The sequence below is a fragment of the Camelina sativa genome, chromosome 4 (assembly GCF_030686135.1).
Source record: "Camelina sativa cultivar CO46 ecotype springtype chromosome 4, ASM3068613v1".
NCBI classification, from domain to species: domain Eukaryota; kingdom Viridiplantae; phylum Streptophyta; class Magnoliopsida; order Brassicales; family Brassicaceae; genus Camelina; species Camelina sativa.
In genome coordinates this window covers 32,697,541-32,717,789 of record NC_141883.1, presented here as the reverse complement: position 1 = coordinate 32,717,789, position 20,249 = coordinate 32,697,541, and the positions used below count along the sequence as shown (strand labels likewise).

The 20,249-nt window shown below is 35.6% G+C and overlaps 5 protein-coding genes across 8 annotated transcripts; 4 read left to right on the top strand and 1 right to left on the bottom strand.

Annotated features, from left to right (window-relative positions):
- The first annotated feature begins 1,455 nt into the window (after window positions 1-1,455).
- Window positions 1,456-3,556, top strand: LOC104783306 (ADP-ribosylation factor 1). The gene is made up of 7 exons (XM_010508443.3): window positions 1,456-1,657; window positions 2,086-2,244; window positions 2,342-2,412; window positions 2,742-2,861; window positions 2,952-3,070; window positions 3,163-3,244; window positions 3,338-3,556. The coding sequence occupies exons 2-7, from the start codon at window positions 2,097-2,099 to the stop codon at window positions 3,341-3,343; spliced, it is 546 nt and encodes a 181-aa protein (XP_010506745.1). The 5' UTR covers window positions 1,456-1,657; window positions 2,086-2,096; the 3' UTR covers window positions 3,344-3,556.
- A 43-nt stretch (window positions 3,557-3,599) lies between these two features.
- Window positions 3,600-5,289, bottom strand: LOC104783307 (galactinol synthase 1-like). The gene is made up of 4 exons (XM_010508444.3): window positions 4,852-5,289; window positions 4,407-4,730; window positions 4,185-4,319; window positions 3,600-4,095 (listed from the first exon to the last, which is right to left on the bottom strand). The coding sequence occupies exons 1-4, from the start codon at window positions 5,194-5,196 to the stop codon at window positions 3,868-3,870; spliced, it is 1,032 nt and encodes a 343-aa protein (XP_010506746.1). The 5' UTR covers window positions 5,197-5,289; the 3' UTR covers window positions 3,600-3,867.
- Window positions 5,290-11,115: 5,826 nt separating this feature from the next.
- On the top strand, window positions 11,116-12,689 carry LOC104783309 (transcription factor MYB78). Its single transcript, XM_010508445.2, has 3 exons — window positions 11,116-11,481; window positions 11,582-11,711; window positions 11,834-12,689. The coding sequence occupies exons 1-3, from the start codon at window positions 11,328-11,330 to the stop codon at window positions 12,375-12,377; spliced, it is 828 nt and encodes a 275-aa protein (XP_010506747.1). The 5' UTR covers window positions 11,116-11,327; the 3' UTR covers window positions 12,378-12,689.
- A 1,634-nt stretch (window positions 12,690-14,323) lies between these two features.
- LOC104783310 (SWR1-complex protein 4) lies at window positions 14,324-17,953 on the top strand. Its single transcript, XM_010508446.3, has 16 exons — window positions 14,324-14,707; window positions 14,794-14,880; window positions 15,010-15,075; window positions 15,172-15,231; window positions 15,369-15,425; window positions 15,556-15,685; window positions 15,847-15,914; window positions 16,005-16,097; window positions 16,188-16,235; window positions 16,390-16,566; window positions 16,656-16,766; window positions 17,028-17,123; window positions 17,227-17,298; window positions 17,380-17,416; window positions 17,499-17,533; window positions 17,647-17,953. The coding sequence occupies exons 1-16, from the start codon at window positions 14,579-14,581 to the stop codon at window positions 17,719-17,721; spliced, it is 1,341 nt and encodes a 446-aa protein (XP_010506748.1). The 5' UTR covers window positions 14,324-14,578; the 3' UTR covers window positions 17,722-17,953.
- Window positions 17,954-17,978: 25 nt separating this feature from the next.
- Window positions 17,979-20,202, top strand: LOC104783311 (DUF724 domain-containing protein 10). Of its 4 annotated transcripts, none has more exons than XM_010508450.3 (5): window positions 18,112-18,696; window positions 18,810-18,981; window positions 19,057-19,235; window positions 19,418-19,499; window positions 19,584-20,202. In XM_010508450.3, exons 1-5 carry the CDS (start codon window positions 18,256-18,258, stop codon window positions 20,048-20,050), a joined length of 1,341 nt encoding a protein of 446 aa, XP_010506752.2. In that variant the 5' UTR covers window positions 18,112-18,255; the 3' UTR covers window positions 20,051-20,202. The 4 variants fall into 4 exon arrangements, with proteins under 4 accessions (XP_010506749.2, XP_010506752.2, XP_087368270.1 ...); XM_087512144.1 differs by having other exon boundaries at window positions 18,132-18,696; window positions 19,418-19,478; XM_010508447.3 differs by having other exon boundaries at window positions 17,979-18,696; window positions 18,810-19,235.
- Window positions 20,203-20,249: the final 47 nt, after the last annotated feature.

Below are 20,249 nucleotides of genomic sequence, written 5' to 3'. Positions count from 1 at the left end.
ACATTTATCAAACAATAGTTATTCTTTTTATACAGAAAATCTCGTATCAAGACCAAATCCTGTATTATTCATTATAGTTATTAGACCATGCATATTATTCGAGTCAAACGTTCTAATTCTAAATATATCGAAACTCAGAATCATAGTATATAATGTTTTAGCTATATATCAAGTACATGCACGACTATATATCTTACCACGTATACAGTAATACAAGTACACGAAACGAACAGCTACACAAGTACACAACAAACGTCAAGCGAGGTTCATCACTCGTGTTCATCTGTGTATAGGAGTAAGATGTCATGCGCGACTTTTGACCAATATAGTTCTACAAACTAAACGTTGAAACTTGAAATATATATATATATGCAAAAAGAAAAAGAAGAAACAAAAAGCAATTGATTAGCCTAATTTGAAACGACGTCTCCTTAACGTTTGTGCGTTGTTTGTTAACGCGTCTGAATCTCTCTACGAACAATGCATTACGGATATAAGGACTTCTAACATTATTTGATATCCGAAAACTACACACACACACATATATATATATATATATATATATATTATTTTACCATGTAATAGAAGACTGCATACAAAAGCCTATTTTGAAGCTTATGTAAAAACAAAACATTGTAATTAAATTACGTATATTTTTGTGTTACTAAAAACCCTAACCGCTATCAGAATATACAAATCTGAAATCTTCTTACATATTTAAGAAGAACATGAAAAAAACATCGAGAGTATTCGATTTGATTCTTAAGTTGAACTTAGAAAAAATTGGACGTATGAAATATATTGTGTTGTCGTCCACTTATACAATAAAGTATGAAACATGGATGATGCATGAAGGCTAGACTTCCAATGTCTACAAATATTTTATAATGCTTGTGGTAGGGTCTTTTTTCATTATCATGTCTCACTTCTTTTTTTCATCCCTCATCTTAAAATATAATTTTTACTTTTCACCAAAATACTTATTGTTTCATTCTATTTAAAAAGCATATAAATTTATCGAATTTCAAAAAGAAAAAAAAAAAAGAGAGGAAATTTTGGAGCCTCAAAATTGTAATTATAATGTTTTCATAAGTTTGACTTCGATAAATCCAAATAAACGCCCAAATCATTACCATTAATTAAAATAACTTTTGTGCACGCAATTGATTCAGACACAAGGACCGACCAATTTGAGAACAATGAATGGTTATGATTCATCCTTATAAAAAAGCTTCCAGGACAGCAAACCTGATGTTGTTGGTTAAGTTCATACCCGGTTTACTAAAACCAGACGAATACTTCTTCCGACGTCGATTAATTAAAAACGCTTTGGTTGGAAAGCCCAATAAGCCTATCATCACCTAAGAAGATACAAAACTTATATCGATTAATTAATGGGCCGCATTATGTTGGCCCATAACGAGGATAAATAGAGGAGGAGGGTCCAAAATAAATATTTTAACCAAAAAAACATATATTCGACGTATTTTTAACGCTCATTGGTTTTATTTAAGTAGAGATTTTTTGTGTCTCATAGGGAAAAAAAGAAAAAAGAAAAAAATCCATCGTGAAACGTTCGAAGGACATTTCTTAGGACGACCATATCGGCGTTAAAGAGAGAGAGCTTAGATCTCGTGCGGCGTTTGCTGTTTTTCCGGTAAGTTTTATATCCCGCCGATTCGTTCTCTATCTCTCTCCGTTTACTGATTCTGCCTCTGTTCGAATTCCCTTTCCCGCGATCCAGATCCTTGTGTAGTTTACGGCTCGTCATCTCCAGATCTGTTGTGTTTCTTCCGTTTTATATTATGAGTGGATGTGTTTTCTTGTGATTCGCTAGTTTCTAATGCTGGATCTGTATTTGAATTCAAATTGATGTTAGTCGATTCCGGTCTCCCTTAGATCAGGCTAGGCTAAGGTCTCTAATAGTTGATGATTCTCCGGAATTGTAGATCTAAGATCTTGATTCGATCCCCAGAAACGAGAGAATAAGAATGAGATTCGATACGTCTTTGTATGTAGGTCCCCGCAATGGTGTTATTTTTCTGGATTTAGAATTGAGAATTTTGAATCTGCTTATGTGAACAGGCTTGGAAAAAATGGGTTTGTCCTTTGGAAAGTTGTTCAGCAGGCTCTTTGCGAAGAAAGAGATGCGTATTCTGATGGTTGGTCTCGATGCTGCTGGTAAGACGACCATCTTGTACAAGCTCAAACTTGGAGAGATCGTCACCACTATTCCTACCATTGGTGAGTTGTTAGTTACTTTATATACCTGATTTGTTTGTTGTTGAATGTTTCACTTGTTTTGTATGAGTAGCTGACTTTTTCCTCTTTTTGTTTTTAGGGTTCAACGTTGAGACTGTTGAATACAAGAACATCAGCTTTACCGTGTGGGATGTCGGGGGTCAAGACAAGGTATCAATCGTTCCTCTTGTTTTATCATGCAAGCATTGTTTGTGGTCGATCATCCAATTATGATGTCATCTGTTAAAAAATGGTTTGCTTATTAGGTTCAGTGTTGGTATTATGTTTCTATACCCGCACTCTACAATTTATTAGCAAAATCAATTAAGCTGGAATTTTAAATATCCTTTGATTGATCCTCAAAGAGATGTCTTTTTCTTGCTTACATTCCTAGATTAGCACCTTGTTCTTTGTGGACTATGTTGTCTCATTTGAGTTCTGCTTGTAGAATTGATTGGGCTCTTACTAATTTAATAACCTCCTTCTTTGTGCTCATTCAGATCCGTCCATTGTGGAGACATTACTTCCAGAACACACAGGGACTCATCTTTGTTGTGGACAGTAATGATCGTGACCGTGTTGTTGAAGCTAGGGATGAGCTTCACAGGATGCTGAATGAGGTATTCTCACTCAACACTTGCGCATCTATGTTTTTTGTATGATGGCCTCAGATCATATGGTTTTTTGACTTTGTAATGTTTTTCTGGTAGGATGAATTGAGGGATGCCGTTCTTCTTGTTTTTGCTAACAAGCAAGATCTTCCCAACGCCATGAACGCTGCTGAGATAACCGACAAGCTTGGGCTTCACTCCCTCCGCCAACGACACTGGTGAGCTAGAAACACATAAACTAACTTTTCTCGATCCACAGTCTGTTATCACTCGTGAGACATGTGAGCTCATGTGATCATTGTAATGACAGGTACATTCAGAGCACATGTGCCACCTCAGGAGAAGGTCTCTATGAGGGACTTGACTGGCTCTCCAACAACATCGCAAACAAGGTATCAACTACCAGCTACTACTCTCTTCTAACAACTTCAATTTTGGTTTATAATTCGAATCTGACACTCCTTAAATGTATGTATGATTCGCAGGCATAGAAGGGAGATTAGCCAGATTCCTCTTTTTTGCTTGTTTGGTTTATAAATCAAAGAAGGGGTCTGTTTCGCTAGTACTGAAAGATTTATTATTATATTCTTCTTCTTCGTCTCTTATCTCAAACTCAGATCATTTCACACTTTTGTATTTTCCCTTTAATAACTCGTTACTTTTTCGCCTTTTCTTCCCGAAGTGAGTATATCAGTTTTATCTTATCTTTGCATCAGTATTACTTTCGAAACAAAAATTGAACTGTAATTTTCTGTAGTTCGTATCTTAGAAATGAAGTTGGGACGTTTTTTGGAATATTTTATTTTGTTCAAGCTTGAGATTCGAAGATACACGTAAAATTTGATGGGACACACATTATAGACAAATAAGAAAAAGCAATCAAATCACACGACAAAGTCCAAAGCATTTGAAACCAGATACGGCATGTGTGGTTGTCGACCGGACGCAGGACCGCTTGCTGCCCGGAAAAAAAAAACCTACCTATTTGACCGACAATTTTAACTCCTGATGACATTCAAGCAGCGGATGGTGCGGTCACGTAGTTGACGCGTCCAGCCTCAGTAAGAGCGGTGATAAACGGCTTCAGATTCACCAGATCGGCCTCTGTGTCGGCAAGGGCTACAGGTTTCTTGTAGTTCAAGGTATCATCGTTGTAAATGTCCCACCATCTGTTCACTAACATTTTGATGTCTTCTCTGTCCATGTTCGCTTCCTTCCCTGTGTATCTCCACGGCTTCGAACCCTGTTAAGACAAACAAACAAAAAAATTCAGAACAAAGAAGAAAATTTATTGTTTTGAATAAAGCAAAACCAGGTACAGATGTAACTTACCGCTGCACAGTAGTGCACCACCTTGACTTTATCAAGCTCTACATTTTCCGGGTGACGCCATAACATGGCAAGGACAAGATTGTAGACTAAAGGAATCGGCTTGTAGATTTTCTTGAAGTACATGTTCAGAAAATCCTGCGCAATCAAATCCACAACTTGAGAAAAATACGAAAACAGAACATAACCGAGAAAGGCTAGTCTAAAATAATCTTTTTCCCTTACCTGTTCAGCGAAAGGAGTTGGAGGAATGATTTTAAGAGATTTTAGTAGGTCCTCGTAAATCTCAAGTTTTGGCTCGAACAAGAACATTCCTGCGTTGAAGTAAAGAGCCGGCGGTTCTCCAAGCTCCGCCTTTGGCCACTGGACTTTCTCAGGGCACTGTTGGCAATATCCGATCTTGTATTGCGGCGTGTGGCTCCATGTCTTCTCGCAGAAACAATCCATGACCGCGTAGAAGTAGCCATCAGGAAGATCGAACAAGTGATCGATGTTCTCGTAAACTTGAATGTCTCCATCTAAATATACCATTTTGCTATACTCCACAAACTGCACATAACACAAAACAGAGCATTAACCACATCATCTACAGTCTGTCTACAGACTACAGAGGGAGCTACACAACAACGTACTGAAGGGAAAGGATAAAACGATGTCGTATGAAAGGTACCTTCCAGATACGGAGTTTAGAGTAGTTAATGACGTAATAAGCCATGGCAAACTGAGTTTGGTTCTCGGGTGGGTAAACGGGTTCGATTTCACGGACAATGCAGCCCTGTTCCACCAGTATACGACGGTGCTCCTCGGGCACGTCAGGTAGTATAGCAACAACGAGTGGATACGCCGATTTGACTTTTCTCAACCCCTTGGCTAAACCAACGACTCCTTTCACGTAATCACCGTTACCAGCGAGAAACGTCACGTAGGCTCGATCGCTACCTTGGATCGTCGGAGACGGTTTTGTTATCGTCACGGTCGATTTAGCAGTGGGAGTTTGAGTAAGCTCCGGAGCCATGTGAGAGACACGTGATCTGCTGAGAGCCTGAGAGGGATGTGATTTAGAGTTTGTTTAGTTGTGTGCTTTTGTGTTTACTGATGACTGATGAGGCTTTCAGGTGATGGGCTGAACTGGATTAATATAGGCGCTTGGATCGGTTACGATCATGAAATCGGAAACGTACACGTGTAAATAGGAGATCAGACGGTGGTGATTGGCGTTTGGTGAAAGTTCTGGAACGGTTAATGCGGTAAAGGAAAACGCTAGAAGTAGCTAGTACGGCCTACCGTTTTGTGTTATTGCCTGCTACGACGTGCATTGTAGACGTTCGTACTCCTCTATTTTTATTTCAAAATTCTAATCACACATTAGCAATTAGGCCAATTACACATTTTGTTTTATTTGAAATATAAATGTGATTTAACTTTATTTTTTTGGAGTTGGAAATAATACTGAATTAATAGAGTAGTCTGATAATTAATTTAATTAGATGAAAAGATAAAATTTTGATATACAAATTGTTTTTTTTTTTCCTTTCGTCAAAATAATTCATAACTTATACGTGACATAACATACGTCAGTGATATTACAAGATACTAGAATTATACCATAAACTAAAAACTTGTAAATGCACACTTCTATCGTATTACAGAATTTTTAGATTGTTTTCACAACAACTAAAAAGAAAAACACATTGACATTTTTTAGTTCCTATTAGGCTGCTGATATTTTCTATTTTTCTTTATATATATATAGATATTGTTATCTGACCCAATTAATTACACCTAACTTATATATATATATATATTTCTTTTTTGTAAATTGAACCTAAAAGAACTTCTTTATCCATGTGCTTAATTGCCCATTATTTATTGTGTAATAATAATACATCACAAAGAAATAGGAAAAAAAAACAATTACTATTTAAATGTAAAGAGGTAAATTAAGCACGTGGAAAATGGAGACTTCTTGTGAGAACGACCGTGTTTACTGTGGAGTAGTATTTTTTATCTGGGTGAAGAGGAGCCGTGAAAGACACGCGCCAGCTGATTTGGGGCCATTCGTCTCTTAATGGGCCATAATAAAAACCAATTCCGTGGTGCCTAGTGAACACTCTCTCGTGGGTTCCATCTAATCGCTTTCTCTTTCCCGTAGTCTCACGTTCTTGATTCTTCTCAGGTGTCGTCGGTAGAAGAATTGTCTTTTATTCATATAGTATGGATTTATACATTCTTCTTTGTATTTATCTTTTTTTTTTTCGGTAGATTAAAAATTAATCCATACGAAAAGAGAGTACAAACATCTCATATTTTTTGAATACAAATATTTTCTAAATCTGCAAATAACTTATTTCATTACATTTTTTGTTTTTGTTGTTGTTGTTAAGTTTTAGTTTATCACTCTCTCGGATTGGGCTCATAGTTTACAAAAGTTGGCCTACAAAAGCCCAAAAAAACGAACATCATATGTATACATATTTGATTTGGTTACTGTTGTTGTTTTAGCTGCTCTTGATTTTTAGGGTTGTATTTACTAGTAGTCTGTCGATGGTAGAATGAATTTGGTTATAGACTTATAGTGTATTGAAATTTGAATCACTTAACCAAAAGCCCCCAAAAAAACGAACATCATATGTGTATACAATATTTAATCGACATTTTTTTTTTCTGAACAAATTTACTCGGCATTTAGTGTAGTCTAGAGACTTTAAACCCATACTTTGTGTTCTTAAAACCGTATAACACACTGTTGAATCCTGATGTTGACGTTGACTCTAGAACGTGTTTTGTGTTGCAAAATTTGACAAAATTAAAAGAACATAAGAGAATAATTATGAAAGTGGATCTCTTACGATGTCTTCGAATTTCCTGCCAAAAGTGTCGGTTGTGTTGAGCTTTGACTTATATTACCTTAATCATCGCCGGTCATCTTTAATTTGGGCTCCCTTATATTTATTCATTTGTTTCCATTATTGTATTTGCATACAGTTTACTCGATTTTACAATTTTTCTTCACACTGCTTTGAAATTGCTGCTTTTGGGAAGATCACATTCCGACCAATCAAAGTCAAACACATAGTGTCCGAGTTTAGGCAACATTTAACATTTCACCTTTCTACGGTTAATGGTAGACTTTTTACTAACCGTTTCATAGTGTGATTTGCATTTGTAGTAGACTTCCTACAAGCTACAATTCCTTTTATATCTGTTATGGATTTTTTTTTTTTTTTTTTTTTTTTTTTTTTTTTTTTTTTTTAATTATCACAGCTGGTTCCAATATTGTATGATCAAAATAATAACCTCCGCAAAATTTTGAGAAACGTTTTGCCAAATTTTTTTTTACTAATTTAAAATACAATAACTGGCCATTTTGGAAAGAAAATAAACTATAATTAATTATTTCACTTTCTTACAACTATAGCAATTGTTGGAGGATTGAAAAAAGGAGTAAGTGTAATTAATCTACTGGATATAAAATTACCAAGCTATACTATCAAAGATTGAAAATGCATTTTTCTAATAATTACAAACAAAAATGTATACATGTGTTAACATTTGGAAGTTTGAAACTCAACACTGCTGGTTTCTTCTAAATCATTTGAAAAAAATTATATTAACATGGAGTTCTCTTGAATTTCAGATTTGATTATGTGATGTTTCTTTACAGGGGAATAGCCTATCACAGGATTTATCAAAGATTAGTTGATACATTGGACCCAGCCAGGAAATGGACTATCCCAAGTATTAGAACACATTACTTTTATGTATACAGATATACGTCGTTATAGGTGCGTTGACGAGGGAAATAATGATAGATGCTAAAACATGGATGTTCTATGGTCTCATGCCACCACATGCTTTAAAGATCAAAGTTCGAACTCTTATTAGAGGATTCTCCTCTGCGTCATCATCTATACGTCATCGTTTTTACGCCATGCACAATGAAATATTTGTAACAATTAATGTTTATGTACACATAATAGATAAATAGAATCAAAAAAAAAAAAAAGGATCCAAAAAATAAAAGAAAAGTGTTATCATCTTTTAAATTAAAGGAGATGTAACACGACTCCATAACCTAAAAAAGGATCCATCAATAAGAGATAAATAAAATATAATATTCCATTAGCCATCTTTCCTTTTAGAGTCTTCTTAGATTTTGTGATTGACCTAATAGAAATATATTTAGTTGTTGGAGGCTTATGTGTTATGTCGCATCAAAGAGGAATTAGACATAACCAGATGACAAAAAACAAAGAGGCTTTGCGTATGAATATGACATAATTTTGAGCGTGTAAGTTAAAAAGATTGTGGGTTCTACTTTTGGTACTTCTTCTGATTTTGATAGATCGTAAACGTCTTTTTATGTTTGATTTCTCATCTTTTTGTTGATTATTTACCTTTTTTTCTCTTGTGCTTTCCTTTTTATTAGTATTAGTTTAGTTTACTAAACCAAATTAAAATTGAACGGTGAAACGATCATAATACAAAGACAGAACCATTTGATTGCAATCTTTTTGAAGTAATATTTCTTTTGCTGTTCTCAAGTTTTCCAAACGTGTCGTAGCTTTCGTTTTAGCAAATAACCTGTCAAAAATCAGTACTGTGAAATCTATAAACACGTTTTGGCATCAACCTTGTTTTTTTTACTCTCGTCAAACTGGATTCTTTTTTGGGGATGTCTCATCAAATAGGACTTAAGATTGATTTTCCGCAATATTCTTTCAACTAATGAATCAATATAATTGACACAAAAGACCGGTCTTTTTTTTCATGTCAATAGAAAAAGTTAATTTTCTTGACATTAGCTTATATTGGCTGTCGTCTAGATCACATATCCAATCGATGTAACAATTCACTGAATCGGGATTTAGAAAATGAAAACATATGTTTTTCTTCACAAAAAGTCTAAGATACTGGTGGTACAACCCAAATCTAACCTATAATCGAATCAAGTCGACACGTCATCACTTGTGTGTATATTTGTCCTGAGTTGAAAGGTAGAAGCAGACAAGTGTCTCATAAAGACATCGAGATCTGATTCGGTTCTCAGGTACATACACTTAATCGGGAGTGTTGCTTTCCCCTAGAACTATGGAGGCTACTGTTTATGTGTCGTTGTGTAACAATAATCTTGTGTTTACTTGCATTACTTAAACTCCTTTTACTTTAATATATATAGTTTTGTTCGATAACAAATTTTAACCCTCCTTTTCAACAGAGTGGATCTCTCTCACACGTACGCATCAGATTGTGTTTGTGCTATAATCCTTTTCTGTTACCATGCTAAAACTTAACCCACCAATCCTTATGTAATCCTATATAATCTATATATGTTTGTTTTGTATATGTCTTTGGTTTTACACTTTTGCTTACTTTAGTACATATGGATCTTGCATGTCTTTAACTAAAATATAATGATTTGGTTCCGCTAATCGATGATATTTTAGTTGCACATTTTAGTAAACGACCATAGTACGTACTTAAGAAACGAAATTGTATATACGTTTCAGAATATGTATATAGAGAATATATACGTTTCAGAATATGTAGACATTGATTGAAATTTCAGAAGATGTATAAATAATAGAAGAAGTATTTATCTTGAAACCACGTGTGTATTATTTTAATACTATAGACAAAATAAATGGAAAAATGCAAGTATTGTTTTTTACGATTACTACTAGAAGTGTATTATTTAATTATTAATAATTTTGTTTGAACAAAACAAAAAAAAAATATTAATAACTTTAATATTATTTCAATAATAATTCCAACGTACGATAAAATTTTGTTGAAAAGAACACATAAAAGTCTCATATTTTTCAGTAGATATATACATAGAAGTCATAGTGATAGACAGAGGAAAGACGTCTCTTTGACTATACTCTTCAATCGAAAACAAAATGTGCGAAAATTTCAAAAGCAAAGTCCCTAAACTCGCCTAACTCCATTTCTCATCTGACTTTGCTTTAAATGTCAATAGTCCTATGTTACCTAGCTGCATTCAGATTTGGAAATTAAGATTGATGATCTTTATATATACTTAAAGAAACACCCGTCGGAAACTAGTTTACTTAGTAATATTTATGCTTACCGAGTAGCTTCTCATCAATGTTGCTAATTTCAAGAAAACGACGGAAAACAAATCATGATCGCACAAGGATAAGTAAGCGATTAGTAAATAAAAATCCATTTCGCCCATAGTAATCAGAATCATTTTGAACAAGGACTACAAAAATACTCCCTCATTATTAGAATTATTAGAATAGATGATGTTTTAGAAATTTTTATTGTTTTACAAAAAAATGATTTTCTATATACTTTTATCAATTAATTTAAAAAATTGTAAATTTCAAGAACCATTAAATGAGAATTTAAAAGTTTGATGAAATACTATTGGTTAATAATTATAAAATATTTTATTATAAATAAATAATATACTTATTACTAAACATTAAATATTTTTTTTAATACATGTCAAAATCCTAAAACATTATATATTATAATACAGAGGGAGTAAACAAAAACTTAGGTCTGCGATATGGTGAAATATAGAAACTTTATAAAATATAAAACACTTACTAAAGCAAAGAGTGCGTGTTACTATACATCTGAACAGGTCAAAGGGTCAAACCTAAGTATTTTAAATTACACAAACAATTGACCATATGGAGAGTTAATTAATATTTTTAGAATAGTTGCAAAATTCCACTTTAGAAACAGAATAAAAAAATAATTGAACATTACACTTATGCCGTGTTCCACTTATTTTCAAAATATCCTTTAAAAAAAAAAAATCTCGTGTTAGTTTAGGTCATGTGCATTAGTTAGTCTTTCATTAACCAAAATATTAATAAAATAAAAAATAATAAATTTTTATTATAAAAGTTTTTCAAAAAACAAGAAAAAAAGTTTTTCAAAGATTCTCAATCTTAATGAGAAACTCTCATAATAAAAAATTATTATATTATATTTTATTGTTTCTTTTTTAAGTGAGAAATTTTGATGAGAAATCCCCAGCGCACATGCTCTTACTATATATATAAAAATTCGCACATTGCTTAATCGCTTCAAATCTAATCCACAAAACCATTCACACCTTCTCCTCTCTTTCTCTCTATCTTTTTTTTTCTTTTCATTAAAGAAATGGAAGACTACGAGCGAAACTCAAACTCTCCAACTCATGAAGAAGATTCCGATGTACGAAAAGGTCCATGGACGGAGGAAGAAGATGCAATCCTAGTCAACTTCGTGTCTATCCATGGTGATGCTCGTTGGAACCACATCGCTCGTTCCTCTGGTATGTATCATCAGCCTCTATATAAAACATATACAGTACTTACTTACAGAAGCCTATATATATAGATAAACTATACATATACTCATATTTATGTACGCAGGGCTTAAGAGAACTGGTAAGAGTTGCAGATTAAGATGGCTTAACTACTTACGTCCAGATGTTAGAAGAGGCAACATCACTCTCGAAGAACAATTCATGATCCTCAAACTCCATTCTTTATGGGGCAATAGGTATATAACACAGTAACACACTCGCTTTATATCCCAAATATGTAGAAATATGCCATATTGTATAACACTCCCTTTATTATGTTATTAATACTAAATGTTTCCTTGGAATTTGAAATAAAAAGGTGGTCGAAGATAGCACAGTATTTACCGGGAAGAACAGATAATGAAATAAAGAATTATTGGAGAACTCGAGTACAAAAGCAAGCCAAACACCTAAGATGCGATGTTAATAGCAATCTTTTCAAGGAGACTATGCGAAACGTTTGGATGCCGAGATTAGTGGAAAGGATCAACGCCCAATCATCATCCGCCACGTGTGAGCAAGTGGAGTCAATGATGATCACCGACCCAGGTCAACCTATTGACGTACCGAGTCCGGTCGAACCGGGTTACGTTCAATTCGACCCGAATCATCATCATCATCAGCAGTTCGTACCGGCATCGGATCTCTCAGCAACGTCTTCGAATTCGCCGGCTGAGACGTTATCGGACGTACAAGGCGGGGCGGTGAACGGATCGGGTTATGACCCGGTGGGTCAAACGGGTTTCGGGGAGGTCAACGATTGGGGCTGTGTTGGTGGGGACAACATGTGGACCAATGACGAGAGTTTATGGTTCTTGCAGGACCAGTTCTGCTACGAAACGACATCGTATTCGTATAATTAAGGAAATTATACGATCACACGATACGTTAACGAGGAATTCAATTGCGTCACGTTTGGGTGTTACAACTATTCATTCGTGCGTGATGCCATTTTAGTAGATACGTCCTTGGTATACGAATCTTGACTTAATTATTATATGCTTCCCCCCCCCCCCCCCCGATGAAATTAAAAGATCTGATCATCACGCGAGGATACTAAGATTTTGTGATATATGTGAATTAAAGTTCTTAATTTTATTTGATGTTATAGTGGAAAAAAAAAAGATAAAAAGGAAAGAAAGAGTAGCAGACTCCGGTTGAATTTGTTTTTAAAAGAACTAACGTTATATTTGGTTTGATCCGATTCATACAAGGGGGAGAGCTAGATAACGCTCATCCAAGTATATAATTATTTCACGGTACCGTTAACCATCACATGCCCGCAGGGATCATAGACCATCGACACTTTTTTCAAATCAACCTTCATAAAATCAATCTTGTCATATATAGCAACCCATCTTGTCTGGTTCAAGTTGTCAAAACGTAGAATTAAAGCGTACTTTATGTTCATATAATTGATATAAAACTCATGAATATATTTGAAACATAAACCAAATTGGCTAAAATGTCATACACCACACGAGAAATATGCATGGTCGACTCGAAATAACAATTGAAACATAAACTTATGAAAAAGAACTCACGTTACTTAGATATTCCGTATTCGCGTAATAAATTCACACCAACAAGTAAAACCCTTCATCCATATATTTGATCCCACGCCTAGGTGCCATCATAAACTCGTGATTATCGCCGGGATGCGATACATCAACCTCCAAAATTCTCTTATTCGTCGTGTTCTCGTCTCTGTAAATTTTTACAGTCGACAAAGCCTCCACCGTAGTCACCGGCTCGTCTTCCGGAGTAAGACGGCAACTCATCAGTGCTCTAAAGAACATCACTATGGACGCCACATGCGTCTCCGACGTTGTATATGATGCTTTAATTATGTTATAACATAAGCATATATATTTATATGTGTGTGTGTGTGCGCGCGTTTGAGTGTTTTTGTCAGTGTGTGATATAGTCTTAACAACCATTGTTAAATGTTTGATACACACGACATGGCAAGGAGAAAGACTGGAAGACACATCGAGAGGAAATCTAATTTTGGTAAGTATTATTAATTTACCAAATCACCCTTTGAGGCAGTGCCAAATATGATGTTTTCAGCAGAAAAGTAAGGGTGTTTATGGTGTTTTACGACTTATAGTTTATTTTTTTTTGGCAAATATACACTTGTAGTTTTGAAGTGAAAGATCAAGAAACAAGTTCATCTTCACTCTTCAGCAAGAAACAATGAGATGAGATGAGAGGAATTTAAGAAAATATTCCGATCGGTCAATGATAGTTGGCCAACCTTCTAGATTTCCTAATGACAGCGATGTTTTTTTAAGTATATAGAACAAAACAGATTTAGTACCTTTTTAGTAAACTAATATATTTTGTTTTTAAGTATTTTTGTATAAATAAAATTATATTCGAAAACTATGGTTGTACTAGTATAATACGAGGTATTAATTTATGATATGTTATCTTCAAGAACTAGTATAAAACATAAAACTATGGAGTATGGATCAACCATATGCAAAATATGGAGTAATCGCAAGTAACCTTTTTGATTGATTATGGTTGAAAATACACACTTCTTCTCTAACACATATTTATATTTCTTATCTGTACAAATAATTTTTTTTATCCCCCTCTCATCAATTTATGCTTCCAGTTATTCATATAAATTGAGTCGCTTTCGTAATTCTTCAAAGGCAAAAAATTCTTAAAAGCATATCACTATTTTGCTGTTGATTTCCTAAATAATAAATGAGTCATTTACTAAAAAAATAAATTGGGCCAATAGCTTCGGCCCATACTAGATGATTAACGTAAGGACAAGACACAATTGAACGATATCTTTTAGTGACTCTTGTAATCTTGGATGAATCATCATCGGAACTCGCTAAGTGAATCCGAAGGTTTAAGCATTCGTTCGCGCTCAAAAAATCCCCAATTCCCAATCTTCTTCGTTCTCGTTGAAATTAGTCAAGTGTTCGAAACCCTAACTCCTAAAATCGAAGTAGATCTCGAATCCTGATCGAATCGAAGGTCTTTGCACTCCTGGATCGAATGATAGCTACTACCCGTTGATTTCGGAACCCTAATTACAATGGGCGGTACAGACGCAAAGGACATCCTCGGGTTGCCGAAGACTCCACTGTCTTTGTCTTTAACTCAGGAGAAGAAATCTCGACCCCAGAAAGAGTCCCATAGAAAGCCCGATGGCATTTCTCGCGAGGTGGAACCCGAAACAATCCTTTGTAATCGATTTGATTTTTGTTAGCTTTTGGAATCAATTCTCATCGTTCGTTGTTGATTTTGCAGGTTTATGCGCTTACCGGCGGCGTTGCTCCTCTTATGCCTTCAATTGATGTTACCCAGCTAAAGCGCCGTCCTCCTGCTGATGAGAAGGTCCGGTGCTGCTTTTTTTTTTTAAAAATTAAGGGCTTTACGATTTATCTTACTGTTTTGATTTTTGTGTGCTACTATGATTCTAGTGCTTAGTATGCTAAGCAAAGCAGCGTTCTTATTATGTCACAGGTTGCTTGGCAATGGCTTCCCTTCACCAGTTCTGCTAGGAAAGATGCTTTGCAGCTTTACCATTGGGTAAGTTCTTTGTTCTGTGGAACGCCATTATTAGAATGAGTTTTAAGTATTTCGTTCTTTCTAATGACATGCATTTGGGAATTTATATCTTCACAGGTTAGAGTTGTGAATAATGTTCCACCCACAGGTGACTATTCCTTTGCCAAATATAACAAGGTATAATACTGCCTTCATGGTTGTCTACTTAAAGTCTCGTTGAGTTACTTTTACTTTCTTCTCTCAGTTTCTGCTTCTTCTGACTACATTTTATTTTGAACTCTCATTCAATTGTTTGTATCTTTGCGTGAATGCAGTCAGTTGTTATTTTGAAATACACAGACGAGGAGTACGAGAATCATTTAACTGATCCTGTAAGTGTCTGCTCAAGGAAGATTTTCTGTTTCATTCTATTATGTATGAAGTAAAGACATGTTCTGCATAGCTTCTGTATATGCTTGTTTTGGAGTATGTTGCCTTGGTTAATTGTGCTCCAACTTGCAGGTGTGGACCAAAGAAGAGACTGATCAGTTGTTTGAATTCTGTCAAAATTTTGATCTCCGCTTTGTTGTAATAGCTGATAGATTTCCGGTATCGCGGACGGTGGAGGAATTGAAGGATCGTTACTACAGTGGTATGTTGGACTTTATCTGATTCCAGACCATTATCCGTTCACTTATACCTTCTCCTTTCATTTATTTTCATCTTTGATCTCTCTGTTTATATTTCGTGTTGCTCCAGGGTTCATTAAAAAATACTAGGACTGAGAATTCTCTTACGTATTTTCTTTTGTAGTAAACCGGGCCTTGCTGCGTGCTAGAGCTCAGTCTCCAGCAGATGTTGCAAACCATCCTTTGATGAAGGTCAACTTTCTCTTAAATTTCTTCATAGCAAACTATGAACTCTTATGTCATATATTTTTGTGCTGTTATCTAATGTGTTTTCATATACAGGAGCCTTATGATATTACACGCGATAGAGAGCGCAAGCGGGCATTGTCCATGGTCCTGTCGCAGAGTAGACATCAGGAGAAGAAAGATGCTGAGGTTTTTTTCTATTGAATCTTAAATGTAACGTGCAGCCGAATAAATATGATTAGTTCTTTGTTATCTCTAATCCTTCTCCCACAAATGCAGATTCTTGCTGAGGCTAAAAGAATCACAGAGATGCGATTGGCAGCACGTGTAAGTGTTGTCTTAAAATAAATATATTCACTTGTACTAAGTAAAAACCAGTTGATGAAATATGCTTACCATAATTGAAGAAACCCTAAAATATGAAACATACTCAATCTTTATCATCTTGTTTCTTAAACTATCCGTCTTTCTGGCTGTCCAGCGTGCAGAAGAGCCTGTTGTATCTGCAAATGAGAACGCCGGTCTTGATAAAGCTGATGGGGTAGTTCCAGGGAGTAGTGTATCTCCATCATCCAATTCTCAACTTCCTGCTACTGCTGTGGCTCCATCAACACTAACTATGGCAGATTATGCCTCTACCCTTGCATCCCTGCGTATGGTGAGTGTCTCTCTCTTCGTCTCTTTCCCTTTTCCACTTGGTTATCCAGTTTATCTGATTCTTTCTGGTGAATCTGTTACATTTTTTAGCTTCATGTATACTTGAGAACCTATGGACTTGAACAAATGGTCCAAGCTGCAAGCTCGGCTGTTGGTCTTCGAACGATCAAGCGTGTTGAGCAGACTCTGCAAGATCTCGGGGTTTGTCTTTTCTTCTTGTTCTGTTTCACTATTTCTATTTGTCTGAAATCATTTGCTTACCTTTCCTCATTGATTGATGAATGAGACGTAATGCTATAAAGGCCACCCCTACTGAAGCTAGCTTTGAATGTGTTCAACTACTATTTTGTGGGGATTTTAGTTAGGGTAGTAGCTACTAAGGTTCATATCGGTTTATATGATTATAGCTACTTTTAAGATTCGTTAAATGGATTCTGAGTATATAGAGTTTTCTGTTTACAGGTTAATTTAAAGCCAAAGGTTCCTACGAAAACTGTATGTGATGAGCATCTTGAGTTACGAAAAGAAATATTAACACTACTGAATCTTCAGAAGCAGGTAAAGCATATGATACAAGTCTATCTCACATAGATTCACAAATATACAGCTTGTATTTTGTTTTTATAACTTCCTGCCAAACATGGTCTGGTCATAATTTCAGCTGCAGTACAAGGAATCAGAAGGTTCATCACATCGTGAAGGGTCATTTGCTGCAATGCCAGACACTCCAAAAGTGAGCACCAAACTATGTTTATTAATTCTTACAACAGTTTCATCTTCGTATTGATCTCTCTAATCCTCTATATTTGATCAGGATCGTGTGTTCGCATCTGACCCATTCAGTTTTGGAGGTACAATTCTTAATTTACTTGGTTTCAGCATTGTATCCACTACTTTAACAATTTCTAAGTTCATTTTGTGTGTGGGTTTCAGCTGAGAGACCGATCAAGAAAGAACAAAAGCGCAAGGTGGTGTAGATCTGAGTCTGCTCTTATTTTTTTTCATAGCAATTTCTCTGAAAGTCCTTGGAATCTGTATATAAACTTAAATATCAACTAAAAGATGTTTGTGAATCCTACAGGGTCCTGGAAGACAAGCAGATACTCCTTCACCAGCTCATAAGCGTCCGAGAAAGATGAAAGCCTCTGATCTCTAAAATCTCTCTACTTACTGACTTGCAGTTTTCATGTGTATGTATGTGTCCCTTTTTTTTTTCTCGGTGATTTCAGACACTGTGGACTGTTTTGAGTTGTTGAATCTTTCAATTGGTGATTCCAAGTCTCTTTTTTGAGTCTCGAACACTTTGAAGACACCGGTTCTACAACTCATTTACACAGTACGATCATCATGTAGAAAACTGAAGCTAATGAATTATTATTATATCAAAACTTTTGTTACCTTATCATTAATTCTGATCCTCCTAACAACGTTAATTGAGTCTCTAGTGAGAACATAATGAGGATTTCAAAGCTGCAAAAAATTCACTGTACAGATATTTCTAATTTTTCATTTTTTATATAATTTATTTAAGCGCTAAAAAAAAAATAATAATTTTTTTAATTAGAAAGGTTCGTTCTTCTTCTTCTTCGTCTTCATCGCTAGGGTATTTGGGGGTTTTTTTTTAGAGGAAGAAGAAGAAAAGGTTGGATTTTTCAGCATTCAAACTTGAGAGTAAGCAACGAGGGTTTCTATGGATGAAAGGCTAGATATAAGGGAAGGTCGTGAAGTCGAAGTCTGCTATAAAGAGAATGGCTTTAAAGCCGTTTGGTACAAAGCCATTATCGAGGCAACGAAATCGAAATCTGGTTCCATAAAACACAGTGTCCGCTTGCTCAAGGATGATTTCGCGACTCCTCTTACCCAACCCTCCCTAAATATCTTGCTTCGACCTCTTCCCCCTCGCCATTTGCAAGCTCGCATCAGTATCAAGCAAGGCTGCGTCGTCGACGCTTACCACAAAGATGGGTGGTGGACTGGGTTTGTCATCAAAGAGTTGAGGGATGATAACAACAAGGGTTGTTGTTTGATGTTCTTCGATTCACCGCCTGATATCATTCTCTTCGAGAGAAAGGATTTGAGGCCTCATCTTAAATGGGTCTACAAGAAATGGTGGGTTATGCCAAAGTTACAGGTAATCGAATCTGGGACTCTCAAATTTTGTTGCTTTCCTGCAAATTATAGCATTATTTTGGTTGTGAAAGCTTAATGACTGACTTGAATCTTTTTATTAAATAAAAATGTTAGCTTTTGGCTGAGGAGTCTATGTTTAGCCCTGGAACAATGGTGGAAGTGAGTTCCAAGACTGATGAGATGGAAACTGTTTGGGTTCCTGCAATGATCATCAAAGAGATTGAAGAGGATGATGAGACGAGGAAATATATTGTCAAGTTTTGCAATAAGCCTTTGAGCTGGGAGGGTAGTAAGGAAACATTCAACGAAACTGTTGATTCACAAAGTGTTAGGCCTAAACAGCCTCCGTTTTTCGTTGAAGGGTATAAATTGTTGGACTGTGTTGAGGCGTTTCGTGGTTCGAGGTGGCGTAAAGGGATAGTGAATCGATTTGTCTCTCAGAAATCGTATATGGTGAGTTTCGAGGATACAAATAAGCAGTTGAGATTCAATCACTCGGATCTAAGGCCTCCAATGGAGTGGGAAGATGGGGTTTGGAAGGTATTTAATGTTTTCCACTGGTTTCAGTTAATACTAGATTGTTTCAAAACTGAAGGCTGCAATATTGCTTTAGAATTTGTCAGCAAAATCTTGCTCTGCATTTTTCATGATGGTTTTCATTGGGAGTCTTTGTGTTTATCTTCCAGTTGTGATTCTTTAACTCCATTTATTTTATGTTGCAGACAAGGGAATCGCCATTAACTCAAGGTTCAGAAAATAATATGGGTGATTCAGTGATGAATGGTAATACTTCTCCATCACTAGGTAACTGTCTTTATTTCCAATATCTAATTGATTCACTTGTCATTGTTCTAGATCATGAAAATTGATCTTGTCTTTGTTTTCCAGCTGATGAATCTGTTTCACCTGTAACCTCGTCCCCGGTTATAATATCAACACCGTTGAAATATACAGAGGCTGAAACTCAAAGAAAGACCTTTCCCAAGAAGACACTTCAGCCAATGAGGAAGATACAGGAACTAGAAAGGTACAACAAAGAGATGCTAGATGAAACTAGCGAAAAGCGCAAGGCTGAACAAGAGTGTGGTGTGATGAAACGCAAGATACTTGATGTGAAACACAAGATTATGGAGCTGCGGAGGCAAGAAGCAGCACTGAGAAAACAGAAGGATGCAACCTACGAAAAGATAAATCAGATGGAGTCACGCGCAAGAGATCTTGGTGTAGAGCTTGAAGATGTGGAGTTTGAGTTTGAGACACTTCTGTATAAGCAAAAAAAGCGTAATGGCGTAGGAGGAGGAGGAATATCAAAAGGATCAGTCTCAAAACTTCTTTTTGAGTCAGGGAGAAGCTGACGTGGCAAAGATTAAATCATAATTAGTAATGTCTGATCTTAAAAATGTCATTACAAAAAGCCAACTGAATCGTATTTTGTTTTAACCGTAAGATAATACGACAAGTCGACGACCACAATACGATGGGCTCGTTAATTTAGGCCCAATAGAAATATTTCTTTTACTTTGTAATTTAAATCGCGCCAAAAAAAAGGAAAAA